General features: G+C 41.7%; 1 protein-coding gene across 12 annotated transcripts in view; it reads right to left on the bottom strand.

The window, feature by feature from the left end:
• Positions 1 to 15,791, bottom strand: part of LEF1 (lymphoid enhancer binding factor 1) — a 98,669-nt gene that overhangs the window by 31,081 nt on the left and 51,797 nt on the right. For 10 of the 12 annotated variants that reach the window (XM_039540705.1, XM_039540703.1, XM_039540701.1 and 7 more), the window contains 3 exons: positions 7,484 to 7,616; positions 3,349 to 3,439; positions 185 to 268 (listed from right to left, as the gene is read on the bottom strand). In XM_039540705.1, coding sequence (XP_039396639.1) covers positions 185 to 268; positions 3,349 to 3,439; positions 7,484 to 7,616 — 308 coding nt within the window. The remainder of the gene's footprint in view (positions 1 to 184; positions 269 to 3,348; positions 3,440 to 7,483; positions 7,617 to 15,791) is intronic. The other 2 variants (XM_039540712.1, XM_039540713.1) reach the window with 1 other exon arrangement.

Raw genomic sequence — 15,791 nt, 5'->3', positions numbered from 1 at the left:
ACTGAATGAGACTAGTGTGGGATCCAGGCAAACTACATACACAAACATTTTAAATAAAAATTACACACACGTTTTTTGCTGACTGAAAAGCAAGCAAAGGCAGACCAAGATGCAAGCAGAAGAGCAACTTGCCCTTTAATGCCAGCAGTTACTCCCCGGTCAGTCATTCACCTCCTACACCTACCTGGACATGGAAGGGTCGATTGAGAGTGAGGATGGGTAGGGCTGCCTGAATCCACTCGAGATGGGATATACAGGCTGACCTTGCCTGAGGTCACAGAAGAAAGGAACCCATCAATAATATGATATTGTATTAAAAGATACCCTAGAGTCACAAGCACTTGATGGGAACGCAGCATGGTAGCATAAACAGTCATGTGCCATGTATTCTGTAGCTCATGGGTGTCTACATGCTTGCACTGAATAAGATTTCTCTCTCGCCCACTGAAAAAGATATTTGTAATCTAGATTTTGTTTAAAAAACAAAACACAAAAAACATAGCCTAGTTTTAAGTCATTGGGCCAGATTCCAATACCCTCAACTCCTGTGGAACAGTAGTCCCATTGCAATCAGTGTATGAGTACCAGAGTCTGGCCCACTGTTAGTGTATTCTATGCATCCGAAGAAGTGAGCTTTAGCTCACGAAAACTCATGCTAAAATAAATTTGTTAGTCTTTAAGGTGCCACAAGTACTCCTGTTTTGTTTTGTTTTTTGCGGATACAGACTAACACGGCTGCTACTCTGAAACCTGTATTAACAGTGACTCCCACAGAACTATTTGGAGAGTTTTCTTTCCTTTTTTGGGGGTGGGGTGGGGGATTTTTGAAATCCCAGGCCTGTCTTCATTTTACATCTCATACAGCATGTCACAAGTTGTCGGCACTTTTAAGAAGCTAAACAAAAGTTATATTTTATTAATAAATATAAATAAAATGAAAAGTACATTTTAGTTACTTGGGTTTAAGGTGTTTTGTGTTTTTTTTTTGGCGCAATCAAGTGACTAAAACCAGCTCATTTGAAACCCCACCGTTCTTTAGAATTTCTTAAAGATATCGTCACTATATATGGAATTCTATCACCAATTAATGCTTCAAACACTTTGAACTTTTTCTGCTTAGTTCACATCATCTTCACTTCCAGTTGGCATTGATGCAACTCTTGAACAAGGATTAAGGCACTTAAAGTTCAGACAGAATAATTGATCCAGCTTTGAAAGACTAAGCTCAATCAATTCTATTCAAACACTTATTGATAGACAAATTTAGTGTTAAAACTGGGACTTCCAAAGCTGCTGGCATGTCTAATGCTCGGGATGAGAGTTTTCACACTAAGTGAGTATGTGGGCGGGGGGGGAGGAGAAGAGTGCTCAAAACCAGCAAAAAGTGGTCGAAATCTCAGTAATGCTGCAGCACAGAATTGAGCTGGAAAGAGGCAGAGCATAACGGATTGTGGAATATGTTCAGGTATGAGTGAGCACCGCTGAGTGGATTTCCAAGTTTTACAATTAGATAGTCTCTCCTTTTCTTCCTTTTCCTTCCAGTTTCCTTCCACACCCTCCCAATTTTTGCATCAAGAAACTATTCAGAAGAAATGCTGGCACTTAACCAAAGCTGGAAAAGGACCACCAGAAATCATCTGGTAGTGGTGGAGGCGGCAGCTCAGTCTCGAGACCAGTGAGCAGTAAACTGGAAATCAGGTGCTCTGTCTTTGCTATTAACTTACTATTGTGGCTTTCAGCAAGTGATTTTTGTCCTGATACCACAAGGCACAGAGCACCCAGAGCTCAGACTCAGACTTAATGTCCAGAAGGGACCATCATGATCATCTAGTCTGACCTGACCTCTTGCACACTGCAGGCCACAGACCCTTGCCCAGCCACTCCTGCAATAGCCCCATAACCTCTGGCTGAGTTACTTAAATCTTCAAATCTTGATTTAAAGACTGCAAGTTTCAGAGAATCCACCATTTACTCTACTCTAGTTCAAACCAGCCAGTGACTTGTGCCCCATGCTGCAGAGGAGGGAGAAAGACTCCCTGAATCTCTGCCAATCTGATCTAGAGCGAAATTCTTTCCCAACTCCAAATATGGCGGTCAATTAGACCTTGAGCATGTGGGTGAGACCCACCAGCCAAACACCTGGGAAAGAATTTTCCGTAGTAACTCAGAGCCCTCCCCATCTACTGTCCTATTTCTGGCCATTGGAGATATGTGTCACTGTAAGCAATCATCATACCATCCCCTCCATAAACTTATCAAGCTCAGTCTTAAAACACGTTATGTATTTTTGCCCCCCTTGGAAGGCTGTTCCAGACTTTCACTCCGCTGACCATCAGCAACCTACATTTTTAGTCTAAACTTCTTGATGGCCAATTTATATCCATTTGTTCCATCTTGTTCCCATTTTGGACCTTAATTTAAAAGACTCCTCTCTCTCCCTGCTGTTTATCCCTCTGATGAATTTAGAGCAATCATTTCTCCTCAACCTTCATTTGGTTAAGATAAACAAGCCAGGCTCCTTAAGTTGAGAGGCTGTTCAGCACCTTGCATGATCTGGTCTGAAATGTATGTTGGTTTCCCCTCAATCTCAAATTGGAATGATAATACTTACCATTAGGTGGGGCACAGAACTGAGTAACAAGGTATGGGATTCTAATTCACTTAACCCCTCTGCATTCAGTTTGTCCTCCTATAGCTATATATACACACATTTGTTATCCATTCTAAAATGCTTGGAGATTCTCAGAAAGTAAGCGTCAAGCATTATTGATCATCCTGTAATGGGAGATACTATACGTAAATACTAGCTCCTGAAGGAATCCTACTCTGAGTATGGGAGTAGGATCCTTATACTGCTAGTGTTAAAAATTAACAAAAATATACAAACTCTCCAGTAACTGAGTACTGTCCTCAAATCTTACCGATTCTGTAAGGAACATAATATAAAGTTTGTTCTCTATTTTGGTGCAGTTTCCAGTTTAAAAAAAAAATCCATACTTGAAAGTTTGTTACAAGTAATTGCAATTTTTTTTGTTAAAAATATTGCATCTTTAGTTTCTTGAGACCTATTTTTCTGCAATCCTACCACATGTCAAGACCCAGAAGTGTGAACCATAAAAACTATTCACTTCAAAAGTGAAATCTATGTATTTCAATTTCTGTACACGTTAAAAAAACTGATCCAATTCATTTCAAAAATAAAAAATGTTGATCTTTCAAACTAAAAAACATTGTTATTTCTCTCACTGTAGTGATGTTTTTCTTAGTTCATAAATTCTGCAATTCATTCAGTAATCCTAGAGAGGATGTATGTCAACATATATCTAAGCAGCAGCAAGAGGATCTTACCAGCCAAGAGGTGGCGTTATCTGTCCTACACCACCAGGAGACAAGGGATAGAAGGTAGGGATATCAGGAGCTGGAGGATGCCTGGACATGCCTGTCAGAGTATGGAGAATAAGTTTGGTATTTGAGTGAAAATGTGGTGATTAATACTATAATACAAAAATAACATGGTTAACATTACAATAAAAATTGTTGTTCTATACAAAAGTCTAGCTTCATTTTTGAATAGTATTACAAGAAAAACACCATTAATTCCAAGCTTTAGAATAATAAGTAACGCTTGCATCCTCTACTAGATTCAGGATTTAAAAAAAAAAGGGGGGGGGGAAGGGGGACCTCTTGGGAAAAGTAAAATGGAAGGAGAAGACAAAAACAACAACAAAAAACCCTGACCAATAATGCAGCCGCCATGAAATCTAAAAATCGTATGGAGATGCTGTGGCAATACTTCATCTCTGAAGTGTTGCACTGAACCTACTGACAGAGTCCTAAGCAAGTGTTCTGAAGAGCCAAATGAAACGAGAAAAATAAAGCGTTTTCAAACAGGCAGCACACCAGAGCTAACAGATTAGGTAAATTGTTACTTGTACATTTTTCACTGGCTCCCTTATGAATTTACAGATTTTGGAAACTTGCTACCACAGAGGATCAGTAGTTAATTAAGAATCATTTTCAGGCCTGTAATGGTCACACTTGATACGATTCATTTGGCTTCTGATTGTCACTCCAGCTCCAACTAAGCTCTTCATCAAGTTGACTCCTATGGTCTCCAAGGTCAATCTCTGTTGCACTGGTAATGTTTCACGGAAAAAAATAAGAGTCCCATGAGAAGTGATCCATCAGTTCACATTCCCCAGAATACAAAGTCCTACAACTGTAAAAATCACCTCAAGATTAAAACTAATCCTAGTCCCAACTGGGTCTGTGGTTTTCATGTTTTACCTAAAACTCATGCTCCAAGGAGAGAAAGAATTATGGCTAGAGGCCACAGAGACATTGGTTTATTTAAAATATGTTTCAGGAGGAGGAGGGGTTTGGAACAGCAAGAATTGCAAATTTAACTTCACATGTTAAATCAGCTACTTGAAAATGTATATTAAATATTTATATAGAGACACTCTAAAGGTAAAAGATAGAACGTTTGTGATCTTTACTTTGAGACTCTTAATGTTGATATATTTTGACCACAAACTGATATTTAAAATCTGCATTTAAGATTAAGAGATTTAAAAGGGTATGTTAGAAATCTTAAAATTGTAATGGGGAGGGGATGAGGATGGCAAAAATGTCACCTTAATGGTGTTGCTGCTACTCTGTCAGTTTTGACATTTCAGTAGGAGCTGAAATGAACAATTTAAGACCAGAAAATTCATCTATGGTAAATTCATGGTTACAAAGTGGGGGGTGGGGGGAGAAGGACACCCAGAAACTAGGATCTGAAGCAATTCATTTGATCGAGTCCTCAGATCAAAGAGTAACCAGGAGGTAGGACACAAACACCAATGGAAGCATATGGCAGCAAGCTTTCTTGAAGTTTACTGGGGACATCTGGTCATTCTACATTTTATTAGGTTCTGGTGCACAGATAGTATTTAAATTGGGAGACCTAGTTTGACTAAAACCGTGGAATATTTGGTCACTTCAGAGGCCTCCAGCCTTCTCGTTTATTCCCACTTCCAGCAACCTTTCATCTGCTCAGAGGCATGAGCACTGTAAGATCCCCCAGTTCAGTGAGAATAGGATCTATGCCTTGTGTTAAGGGCAAGAGAGATCTGGCAAGGAGGGAGAAAGGAAGGACAACAACAGAAGGAACCAAAATAAGGGAGGACTTTAAGCTAGGGCCTATGGTGGACACAAGAGGAAAATGACTGTAGTACAGAAAGACAAATGAAAAGCAAATCCTGGCTGAAGTCTCAACATCTTTGGAATTCCCGTGCTGTGCGCCCGATGAGCCACCAAAGGCTGGCAACTCTGACATAAGGGATAAAACTTCAGTGTCATAATGGGGGCACATCATAGCAATGGGACTGAGTAATTTGTTCAAAGTCCCCAATGAATTAATTCATATACATATTTATCTTCTGTATTCATGCCCAGAGAGCAAGACTCACAAGGCCAGCAGAGTCAGTACTATTGTCCACGTTGCAGGAGCTGGAGTAGTGCCCTGGTCTATACTTGCTTGCCCCAATGCTTAAATTCAGACCACCTCACAAGCTAGACTTTTAGGAATTAAACAGAAATCACACAGGAGTGTGACTGGTTCTTGGATACAGTCCATTGATATTGGTGGCATAGGAAGGACAATCAGCACACAAAGGATACATGGGATGAGTTTAGAAAACCTCCCTCAAATGGACAATACTGACAAGTACTCAACGATTTGTCTAGAGATGGGCTTGCACCAGGACCCCAATCCAGAACTCAACGGACCTTCACATTCTAGCTGTGCAGCTTGGCAGTCCTCCAGGCATATACAGGAGTACTGAAACCAAAGGAGGCAACTGCTACTGATTTCAGCCTATGGATTACGCACATAGCTAGTCCCCTACGCAACCTGAGCCAGCTGCCACCAGTCCCTCCACAAGGCCAAGTCTGCTGCCTCTCTTTCCCCAGTAGAGACCATGACCATCACAGACCCAAGGGAGCAGTCTCTGAGCAGGCCCTCTATGAAAGGTCAGGAGCTTTGCTTTCTCTTCTCCGGATGGTACTGGTTGCCCTAACATCCAAGGGAAGCAAGAGACTTTTCTACAGCCTCCTAACTACCTGTTTTAATAATCATAGCATCTGTTATATCTGTGCCTCTGTTGCTCCATCTGCTGGGCTACCCTGGCCCCTGAACCCTCTGTTGTTCTTTTCCTTATCTCCAAATGCTGTGCCACTATCTTCTGCCCTGGATCACTCTTCCACTCTCCCTAGCTCCACCTTGTTCATCACTGTGCCTCTTGAGTCTAGCTTCTTCCCTCCTCACTTGCTCCTTCCTTGTTCTTGCCAATCCCCTGCCCTCACCACACCACACTCCCCTCCTTCTCATTTCCCCTCTTGGGGATCTCATTGGGAACTTGTTTCCTTGCTCTCAAATCCACTCATCTCCATCGCGTTCTGTGCATCTTCATTCTGGTGATCTGTCTCAGTCAAGGTTAGTGCACTCCCACACCACGTTTTAGGTGCAACTGAACCATGAGACTAAATTAATCAAGACCCACATGGTTTTAGGTGAAAACCACCAGCACCCATGGTTTCAAACAAGATTTGTAGATCTTCTCAAGTCTTTCAGTGAAGCCCCATAAATTGCATTTAGTGACATTGTGTTTGTATGTTGCAGGACAAAGCTGCCCAGCAAACTGTAAATCTGTTCAATGGCCGCTACATCCAGGAGATAAACTTACAAAACTATTTGGTTTTGAATGTTTTATATGCACAAAGAAACAGCTGACATCTAAAGATGCATACATCTAAAAATCAGTGGTTTTGCCAGATTAAAAATCTTACACAATTCAACTACATGCCCAAGATTCTGTTATACTTACATTGCCTCAAATTGTGTGTTCTGAAAACTACAAATGTATTTTATAGACCACTACTCAATTAAGATAAGTGACAATAAGGAGAGAAAGGGAACTGAGAACCTTCCTCTTGCACGGCACTACATTTTGGAATATAATGAAATATGGGAAAGAAATAAGGACATGAAATACAAGTTTGAGAAAACAAGGAACTTAAGGTTTTAAATATATAATTCAACTCACTTTCCTGTGTCTCAAATAACTGAGATTTCATATTTTGTCTGAATGCTGCAAAACTTGGGCACAACAGGGGGCGCCAAGGACTAATTTTTTTTTAATTTTAAAATATTTTGATGAGCAAAATAAGGCAAAGTGATAAAAATGTGCATTGTTCTCCAACTTTAAACAGCCAGTTAAGAGATCTGTATTACGTAAGAATAGCTGTCCCATACCAACACATTACATGTCAAGTTTCAGAGGAAGATAATTTGCTAAATTATGAGACCCTTGAAACCAGGATTTAGAATAGATCCTTTGATATGCTGGTGATGTTGGCGGGCTTCGGGGTACTAGAGCTCCAAAACTAGCATTCACAGTTGTTTCTTGCGCTTTTCAGTTGTTAGAAGTAGCCTCACCTTGTTTTGAGTTGACATCTGAGGGGATGTGTGAAGGGTGTGACCCTGGAGAAAAGTGCTCATCGCTGTAAGTGATAAGTGGGGTGAGAGGGTGAACTGCATGTGAAGGCTGCACCACTGGCACCTTATTTGACTGCAAGAGAGTAAAAACAAGAAGTATTAGTAATAATTCTCAATTCTAATAGGTTTTTTTTCGGGGGGGGGGGGAGTGGACACTCACGGTAACTTGTTTTGAAAATATTTGTATTACTAACTATTATTTAACCTTCTTGCTCCTGAACATAGAAAACATGGGACTCTCACCTGCTAGGACAGAGTGCTTTTGAGGGGGATGAGGCATGACAGTCAAGCTTGTAGTGGCAGCCTGAAGACTGTTGGGGTGGACCAGATAGAGAGGGTGCTGAAGCAACAGCCAGAAAGTTTCTATGGTTAGGTAGAGAGACAGCTGCAGCTGCTCTTGGGAGGCCTAGTGGAGTTATGGGAAGAAGCAAGAGGAGGAGCTGACTGGTAGGAGGGCAAGCAGAGGCCAAGCAGTCCATATAGTACCAGAATACGCAGCAGAAATGAAATTATGGGAAAGCTCTACACCACCAATTACCGTTTGCATTTCTTCGGCCTTGAACAGCAAAACCAGTCTGACCAGTGTCATTTTTGTTTGACATCACTGTCTAGTTCTTATGTATTAATATAGTGCTATACTGTTGAAAATTTCCAACACTGCTGAGGTATTGTCTCCTTCCTTCTGCCCTACTCCAATTCCCCCCAAAAGAGTGATGAATTTTTAAATAAATATTTCAGTTCATAGCAGGGAACAGAACAGTCCCCCACAAGAGTGTAATGTAGGGTGTAAGGAGTTGACAGTGTCCCTTTAACAAACTAGGTTGCTTATGATCAAAACATACCAGCTCAATTTCTGGAGAAGGGTAGCACCAGATCCCTGCTGCTTAGGTTGACATGTACTACGTTTCTAAGAACTGAAAAGTGCTAAGAATGCGTGAGAAGACCAGTATTGTCGTGTTATGCTCCCAACTGGGTGTTGGGAAAAAAAAATACAGATATAAATAACACACACACACTTGTATTTGATATTTTCTACAAATTAAGACAGCCATTAAAAACAAAAAAAAAGTGTTTGCCTGATACACGCAGGAGTGGCCTGAAACTGAAGAAACACCACTAGCAGTAATTCTTCTCACAGCCCAAACATTATCCCCAACACTTTACAAAAAAACAAACAAACAAACAAAAAACCCACCACCCTAGAAAACAACGGTTTTGGGGACTCAACCAGGCCATGTGCACAGTACCTATTTTCCTACATATCCTCATTCCTCGCTTCTCATAGCAGGACTATGCTATAGTAATCCTAGCATGTAACAGATCGATTACTCATCATTTCTACCCCAGTATTCTGTCTGCTGCCCCTCCGCAATAATAATTATGCTACAAACAGAGGTTTTAAATTAAAAATGAATAAAGTAGTCAGAACAAAATGCTCTTAAAGCTCAGCAAGGACACTAACTGCCAAATATTTGGAATTAAGAAAAAAAATTAAGAGCCCATTGAAATGAATTTTATTTGAATCCCGATATTCAAACCCTGGCATCATAATAGATTTTAGGACTATATTTCAAAGTCTAAATCAAGGATTTCTTTAGACTTCTAGAACTAGAAGCGTTAAGTGGATAACTATATTTTAAAAAAGGCTGATAAAAGTGCATGGAGGAGTGTGGCTGGGAACCAGTGCAGTATTTTCTGCTTTCCTTGTTTTCAGAGCACCACCTTAAGGAACTTGCATTAGAAGGCAGTATCTTCTTAATGTCTGACCTATCCCTCCAGTCATATAGCTCAGAATCTAGTGCCATGATATTTTGCTAAATTATGCTATCCTTGCTCTCCTCTTAATTTTACGGTTTTCAGCACAGATTTGCTTTCCTGTGGGAAGGAGATAAGAACCTGAGGATTTTAATTTAAGCTTTGGCCTTGTCTTATATTTTGCAAGATGGAGAGAGAAAGCAGCGCTAGTAGGTGTTTTAAAGCCAACAAGCATTAGGTCCATTTTTATGACCAAATAATAGAAGCAATATAAATTTTCAATAATATGTAGGAGTTCAGTTCTAAAGGTGATCGCTCAGACTGCTGTTCATCCCTCCTTTTTGTATAAATTAAATAAAATAGGTGCCAAATTTCAGATGATTTGCAAATCACGTCTCAGTCTTTAGCTGCAAGATTCGTGCATTGACTCTCCAATCAGCAGTTACTTTAGCTACAATAATCAGTGTATTGTAGGTCTGTAGAGGTGTTTACGTCACACATCAGTTAGGCAGTATTGATTGTTCAAGTTTGGTAACTAACCTTTTGTACCATGTCGAGTACAATTAGTCTGCATGTTCCACGGTAGCAGGGTTACTCAGGAATTAGTTTTAGATATTATCCATTTATGCTTTTAGTTAGCCCTTCCTTCTATACTCTAGGTCTTCAGTGTCCTGGTGACTTATTTATTTAAACATCTTATTTCACACACCATAGACATCAGGTTATCCAGCGTGCCTGCCACATGCTGCTTTTAAGTGCTTGGAGCAGGTAGAGCATGTTGTTTACCTAGCCCCCTCTCAAGAGCAGCGAGTGCATCACTCAGTAGCTTCTGTGAGAGGAATGGTGGCATCAGTCCACTTCCTACTGGATAGTTGTCTACACTAAAAAAACATTAGCTGGAATGAATGGCAAAGGCCCCAAGGACTGAATGGACAGACTACTGAACAACCCACTCACCTCTAGAGATTGTACCCTATATATGAGGAACTAGACACATTGGTGATGGGATTGTGGGGAAGGGAAATTTATTACCATTGCGTGTGCCATTACCATCCTAAGAACAGAGGAATTCCCTGTAAGTGTCTCAATCCAGCTCTAACAATGAATAGAAAATTAGAACCAATGGATACTCTTTTAGAAGACTGACATTCCTAGAAGTACCAGGACAAAAAGTGATCTTAATCGGCTGATCCATGCACGGATACCCCTTCAAGTCACTGCTTGCCAGAAGTTGCATCTCTGGTAGTGGCTGTGCTTGAGACCCCATAGATTCAGATTACTTACTGGCAAGTAGCAAAGATGTACCCTATTCTATATATCTCTAGATTACATTTCAAAGCTGGGGCATTGAATCAAACTCTGCTTGGAAAGTTTCATGTTCAGTTTCAATTTTTTTTAAAAAAATGTATTTTAATCAACGTTCTTTTGGTGATCACTGAGGAACGCCAACGTTCCACAAACTCATTCATGGAAAGGGATTCAACCTGGGCTCGGTGTTCATTAAAAGCCTTTTGTAAGTCTGGTACTAGTGAAAGAGTGATACTGTGCTTTACCCATTCATTTCCCTCAGTCTTAAGGCCCGTGACTGGGCTCTCCAGGGCATGGGCACTCATGGGCTGAAAATCTGCCAGAAGCAAGGGGCAGAGACCAATGCACGTCACCCAAAACCGTCACTCTACTGAAGAGGCCAGAGTCATCTCACCCGGGTAATATAATGGGATGGGCCAAGCATTCAATCAGGCCTGGTCTAAATGGGTGGGAAAGATTCAGAACAACATATGAATAAGAGCTGATATAGTTATGCCACTATTATCCCCCATAGACACTTTTTGCAGGATACAAGGAGGCCTTTTTTCAGTTCAGGTTGCTTGGGGAGGGAGAATATCTATACTGTGTACAGCTATATTGTGGTAGCAAGCTCTCAGTGCCTCTTCCAGCAGGGTTCTTATGGAGCCCTGATCAATTTTAGAGCTGCCTCTCTCCTGGTGAAATTCCTGAGGGAGGACACCAGATAGAGGTTTCTAAGGAGAGGGAAGTGGAGTCACAAAAGTGCAGCTTGCCTGTATACACCCAGAGGGCATTTTAAAGTTAACATACAAATATCAATTTTCATCTATGGCATTTCATCGCTATATGCGGCATTCCACCCCTCCACCTCACTCCCCAATAACCAATCTAACAGAGGAATATTATAAAAGTTGCTGCCAAGTCAGTGTGCTTATAACATGATACAAATCCTGCCTAAGTGTTAACTACAATACTAAGTGATAACTGCTATTAGTCCTGCTCATGCTGAAAAGCTAGCAAGGTTTTGTTTTTCATTCAGAGGGTCTCCTTTCCAGAGTGTATTTTATTCATGTATAATGTGACAAGACAGTTAGAGGGAGGGTGGGAAGAAGAAAAAAAAAAAAGGGCGGGCGGGGGAGAACGTGGATTTTTAAGTCTTTGCAAAAAGAGATGACTAGCTAAAACATGTAGAGAATGTGTTGAGTTCCATCTCTCTCCAGGCCAGAGCCAGAGGTAATAGGATGTTGTACTGGAGAGCATCAACAGACACAATGGCCACAATCTAGGTCATGTAGAGTAGGAGAGGAAATCAAATAATTTGGTATCTCTTCTTGTACAGTTTGATAAAGGAAACCAATTTTCAACCATTTTAGAGACTGGTTTCCCTTTATCAATCTGTATTATGGACTGTGCACATCAGCCTTTCCCCAATTATTCTATAATGTAATGTACTTTACTGCAAAAGATGTGAGCAATTCAAATAGATCTGAACCTAGGGCCTATCACAGTTTGGGTCATAGACACTGTAAGCTCCAGGAAATGGAGACTATTTATGCCTTCTATGTTTTGCACAGTATTCAGTATAGACTCAGTGACTACACAATTTAAAAAAAAAAAAAGCTTTTACCACCACATACAAGTTTCAAGGTTTAGATTTTTATACTGGTGTGATGCTTGTGTGTGTACAACATACCTTTCATCCCAAATAATTTACAAACTTGGAATCTAATCCTGTAAACCCTTAATCATTTGATCAATCCAGTTGAAGACAATGGGGCTATTTGCATGACTATGGAGCACTTTTGTGGACTGGTAAGAGTTTCAGGAGTCTGTTCCTATAAAGGAAGTTGAATCCCTCATTGAAATGCAATGTTTGGATACAATACCATAAAGCAGTTTATGATTCACTTCTTAAAATATAGGTCTTTTAATAAAGTCATACATATGCTGAAATGGCTCCTCACCCAACTCCCAGATTGCATATAAACAGACTGAAGCCTATGTATTTGGGGAGGAAATGAGTAGTTAAGCATGTTGATGTTTGTATATACAAACACCCATTTCATTATTGTATTGGAAAATACAGTTGAACTTAAAATTTTCCTAAAATTCCACAGAAAATTAACAGCTCCAACTGTTTTGTATGTCAGTCTGTACCCCAAAAAAATGACATGCCTTCTAAGAGACATGCCTTCTATCAGTCCAGATTTACTGAACAAAATATTTCCTTCCTCTGCTGTTTAGAAGAATGCTGTAAGACACATACATAATCTCATTTTTGTGCAAAGTGTGGAAGATACCCTCCCATAGGACAACAAAAAAAACCACACCCCAAGAAGAAGCAGAGGTTCACAGATTTGCAAACCTAAAAACCTGTGTTATGCTTTAAGCTACCTTGTCATAGAGATGTTATACTAGGTACCATTAAAGGTTAATTGCAAAGAAACACTGAAGCCCATTAACCTGAGTGCATGCCACTTAAGCCTGGTCTACACTACGCATTTAAACCGGTTTTAGGAGCCTAAAACCGATTTAACGCCACAACCGTCCACACTAAGAGGCCCTTTATATCGGTATAAAGGGCTCTTTAAACCGGTTTCTGTACTCCTCCCTAACGAGAGGAGTAGGGCCAATATCGGTATTAACATATCGGATTGGGGTTAGTGTGGCCGCAGATCGACGGTATTGGCCTCCGGGCGGTATCCCACAGTGCACCACTGACCGCTCTGGACAGCAATCTGAACTCGGATGCAGTGGCCAGGTAGACAGGAAAAGCCCCGCAAACTTTTGAATATTTCCTGTTTGCCCAGCGTGGAGCTCCGATCAGCATGGGTGGTGATGCAGTTAAAAATCAAAATAAAGAAAGAGCTCCAGCATGGACGATGCGGACGTGATCGCTGTAAGGGCAGGCAAATCTGTTCTATCAGCGAAAATCATTTTTTAAATATCTCCAGACAGATGCCATAGCAGGGACTCAGCGCACTGCTGCGTGGCAAGTGTAACGGAAAGCCAAAGAATCAAATGGACGCTCATGGACTGGAGGACTCAAGCTATCCCACAGTTCCTGCAGTCTCTGAAAAGCATTTGCATTCTTGGCTGAGCTCCAAATGCTTCTAGGGTCAAAAACAGTGTCCGCGGTGGGTCAGGGCATAGCTAGGCAATTTACGCACCCCCACCCACCCCAGAAGTGAAAGGGAAAACAATCCTGTCTTGACTCTTTTACATGTCACCCTATCTTTACTGAATGCTGCAGATAGACGCGATGGTGCAGCACTCAACATCAACATTCTTGCTCCCCCCCCCCGCCATGGGTGGCTGATGGTGCAATATGACTGATACCCATCGTCATCATCAGCCTATTGGCACATGGGGCAGTGCAAAAGGACTGGTAACCATGCGTACTAGCATCGGTCAGGTCGATCAAGGGCGCCTGGCCCTAATTTTTCCTGGTAGATGGTACAATATGGCTGATAACCATCATCATCGTAGCAACAGGGGGCTGAGCTTCATCAGCCCCCACCCTTCATGTGTAAAGAAAAGATTCAATTGCCCCTGGACTAGCAGCAGGATGCTGGGCTCCTCTCCTCCACACTCCTTAATGTCCTATGTGGACTATCATAGCAACTGGAGGCTGCCTTCCACTCATTTCTCACTAACAAGTATTCCTGCATTCTTTATTACTTCATCACACAAGTGGGGGGACAATGCTATGGTAGCCCACGAAGGCTGGGGAAGAATGGAATGAACAGGTGGGGTTGTTGCAGGAGCACCCCCTGTGAATAGCATACAGCTCATAATCTATGCAGGATCTGACACATAGCAGCTGTGCTCTCTGGTTCTATGATACAGAGGTTCTCTAGTACACTTGCCCATATTCTAGGCAGGACTGATTCTATTTTTAGATACCAAAAAGGAGGGATTGACTCAGGGAGTCATTCCCAATTTTGGCTTTTGCGCCCCTGGCTAAGAGCAGCCAGGGGCACTTATGACAGCAGCAAATGGAACAGTGCAAAAGGACTGGTAGCCATGCCCATCTTATTACCAATTTATGGTATGGTAGATGGTACAATATGGCTGATAACCATCTCTGCTATCATGCAAAAGCAAAAGCATGCAGCTGTGTAGCACTGCTGAATCGCCTCTGTGAGCGGCATCTAGTACACATACGGTGACAGTCACAAAAGGCGAAACAGGCTCCATGATTGCCATGCTATGGCATCTTCCAGGGCAATCCAGGGAAAAAAAGGCATGAAATGCTTGTCTGACGTTGCTTTCCCAGCGGAAGGAGTGACTGACGACATTTACCCAGAACCACCCGCGACAATGATTTTTGCCGCATCAGGCACTGGGATCTCAACCCGGAAATGCCAAGGGGCGGGGGAGGCTGCGGGAACTATGGGATAGCTACGGGATAGCTACCCACAGTGCAACGCTCCAGAAATCGACGCTAGCCTCGGACCATGGACGCACACCACCGATTTAATGGGTTTAGTGTGGCCGCGCGCACTCGATTTTATAAAATCTGTTTTACAAAACCGGTTTATGCAAATTCGGAATAGTCCCGTAGTGTAGACGTACCCTTTATACTCTCACTGACCAGGCTCAAAAGGGCAGTCACACCTGAACAGCTAAAAACTAACCCTGCTCTTTAAGGTTGAACAGAGTCATGTCACTGGCTCTCTCTCTGTTACCTAACTAGGGTGATCAGATGTCCCGTTTTTATAGGGACAGTCTTGTTTTTTGGGACTTTCTTATATAGGCACCTATTACCTTCCACCCCCTGTCCCGTTTTTGCACAGTTGCTATCTGGTCACCCTATACATAACAGATAAAACTCCATTGGAGCATGGGGTCTCAAGTGCGTGGTGCGATTTTCAGTATCTCATGTACGTTAATAGCTGATACTTATTGAATCCTCTCTGGGCCACTTCCACACGTCATGGAAGTTTTGCCATTACCTGTGACCTCGCACAATGATACATCATTATTTGTTACTAGCATAGTGCTAACAGACTGCTAGATACTTTGCAAGCAGGTAAGAAAGTCCCTGCTCCAGAGAACTTGCAATCTAGACTGAGAGGTCACAGCAGAGCTGGCTGGCCTGACAACTAAAGAAAACAAACAAAACAAAAACCAGTTTGCTTCACTGTGTATGCTGAACTCCTCTGACATCTTGAGACAGCTCCTGGGCATTCAGATGACACTG

The sequence above is a fragment of the Mauremys reevesii genome, linkage group 5 (genome assembly GCF_016161935.1).
Source record: "Mauremys reevesii isolate NIE-2019 linkage group 5, ASM1616193v1, whole genome shotgun sequence".
Lineage (NCBI taxonomy): Eukaryota > Metazoa > Chordata > Testudines > Geoemydidae > Mauremys > Mauremys reevesii.
Note: the sequence above shows the minus strand (reverse complement) of the source record. Positions and strands in the feature narration are given on the sequence as shown.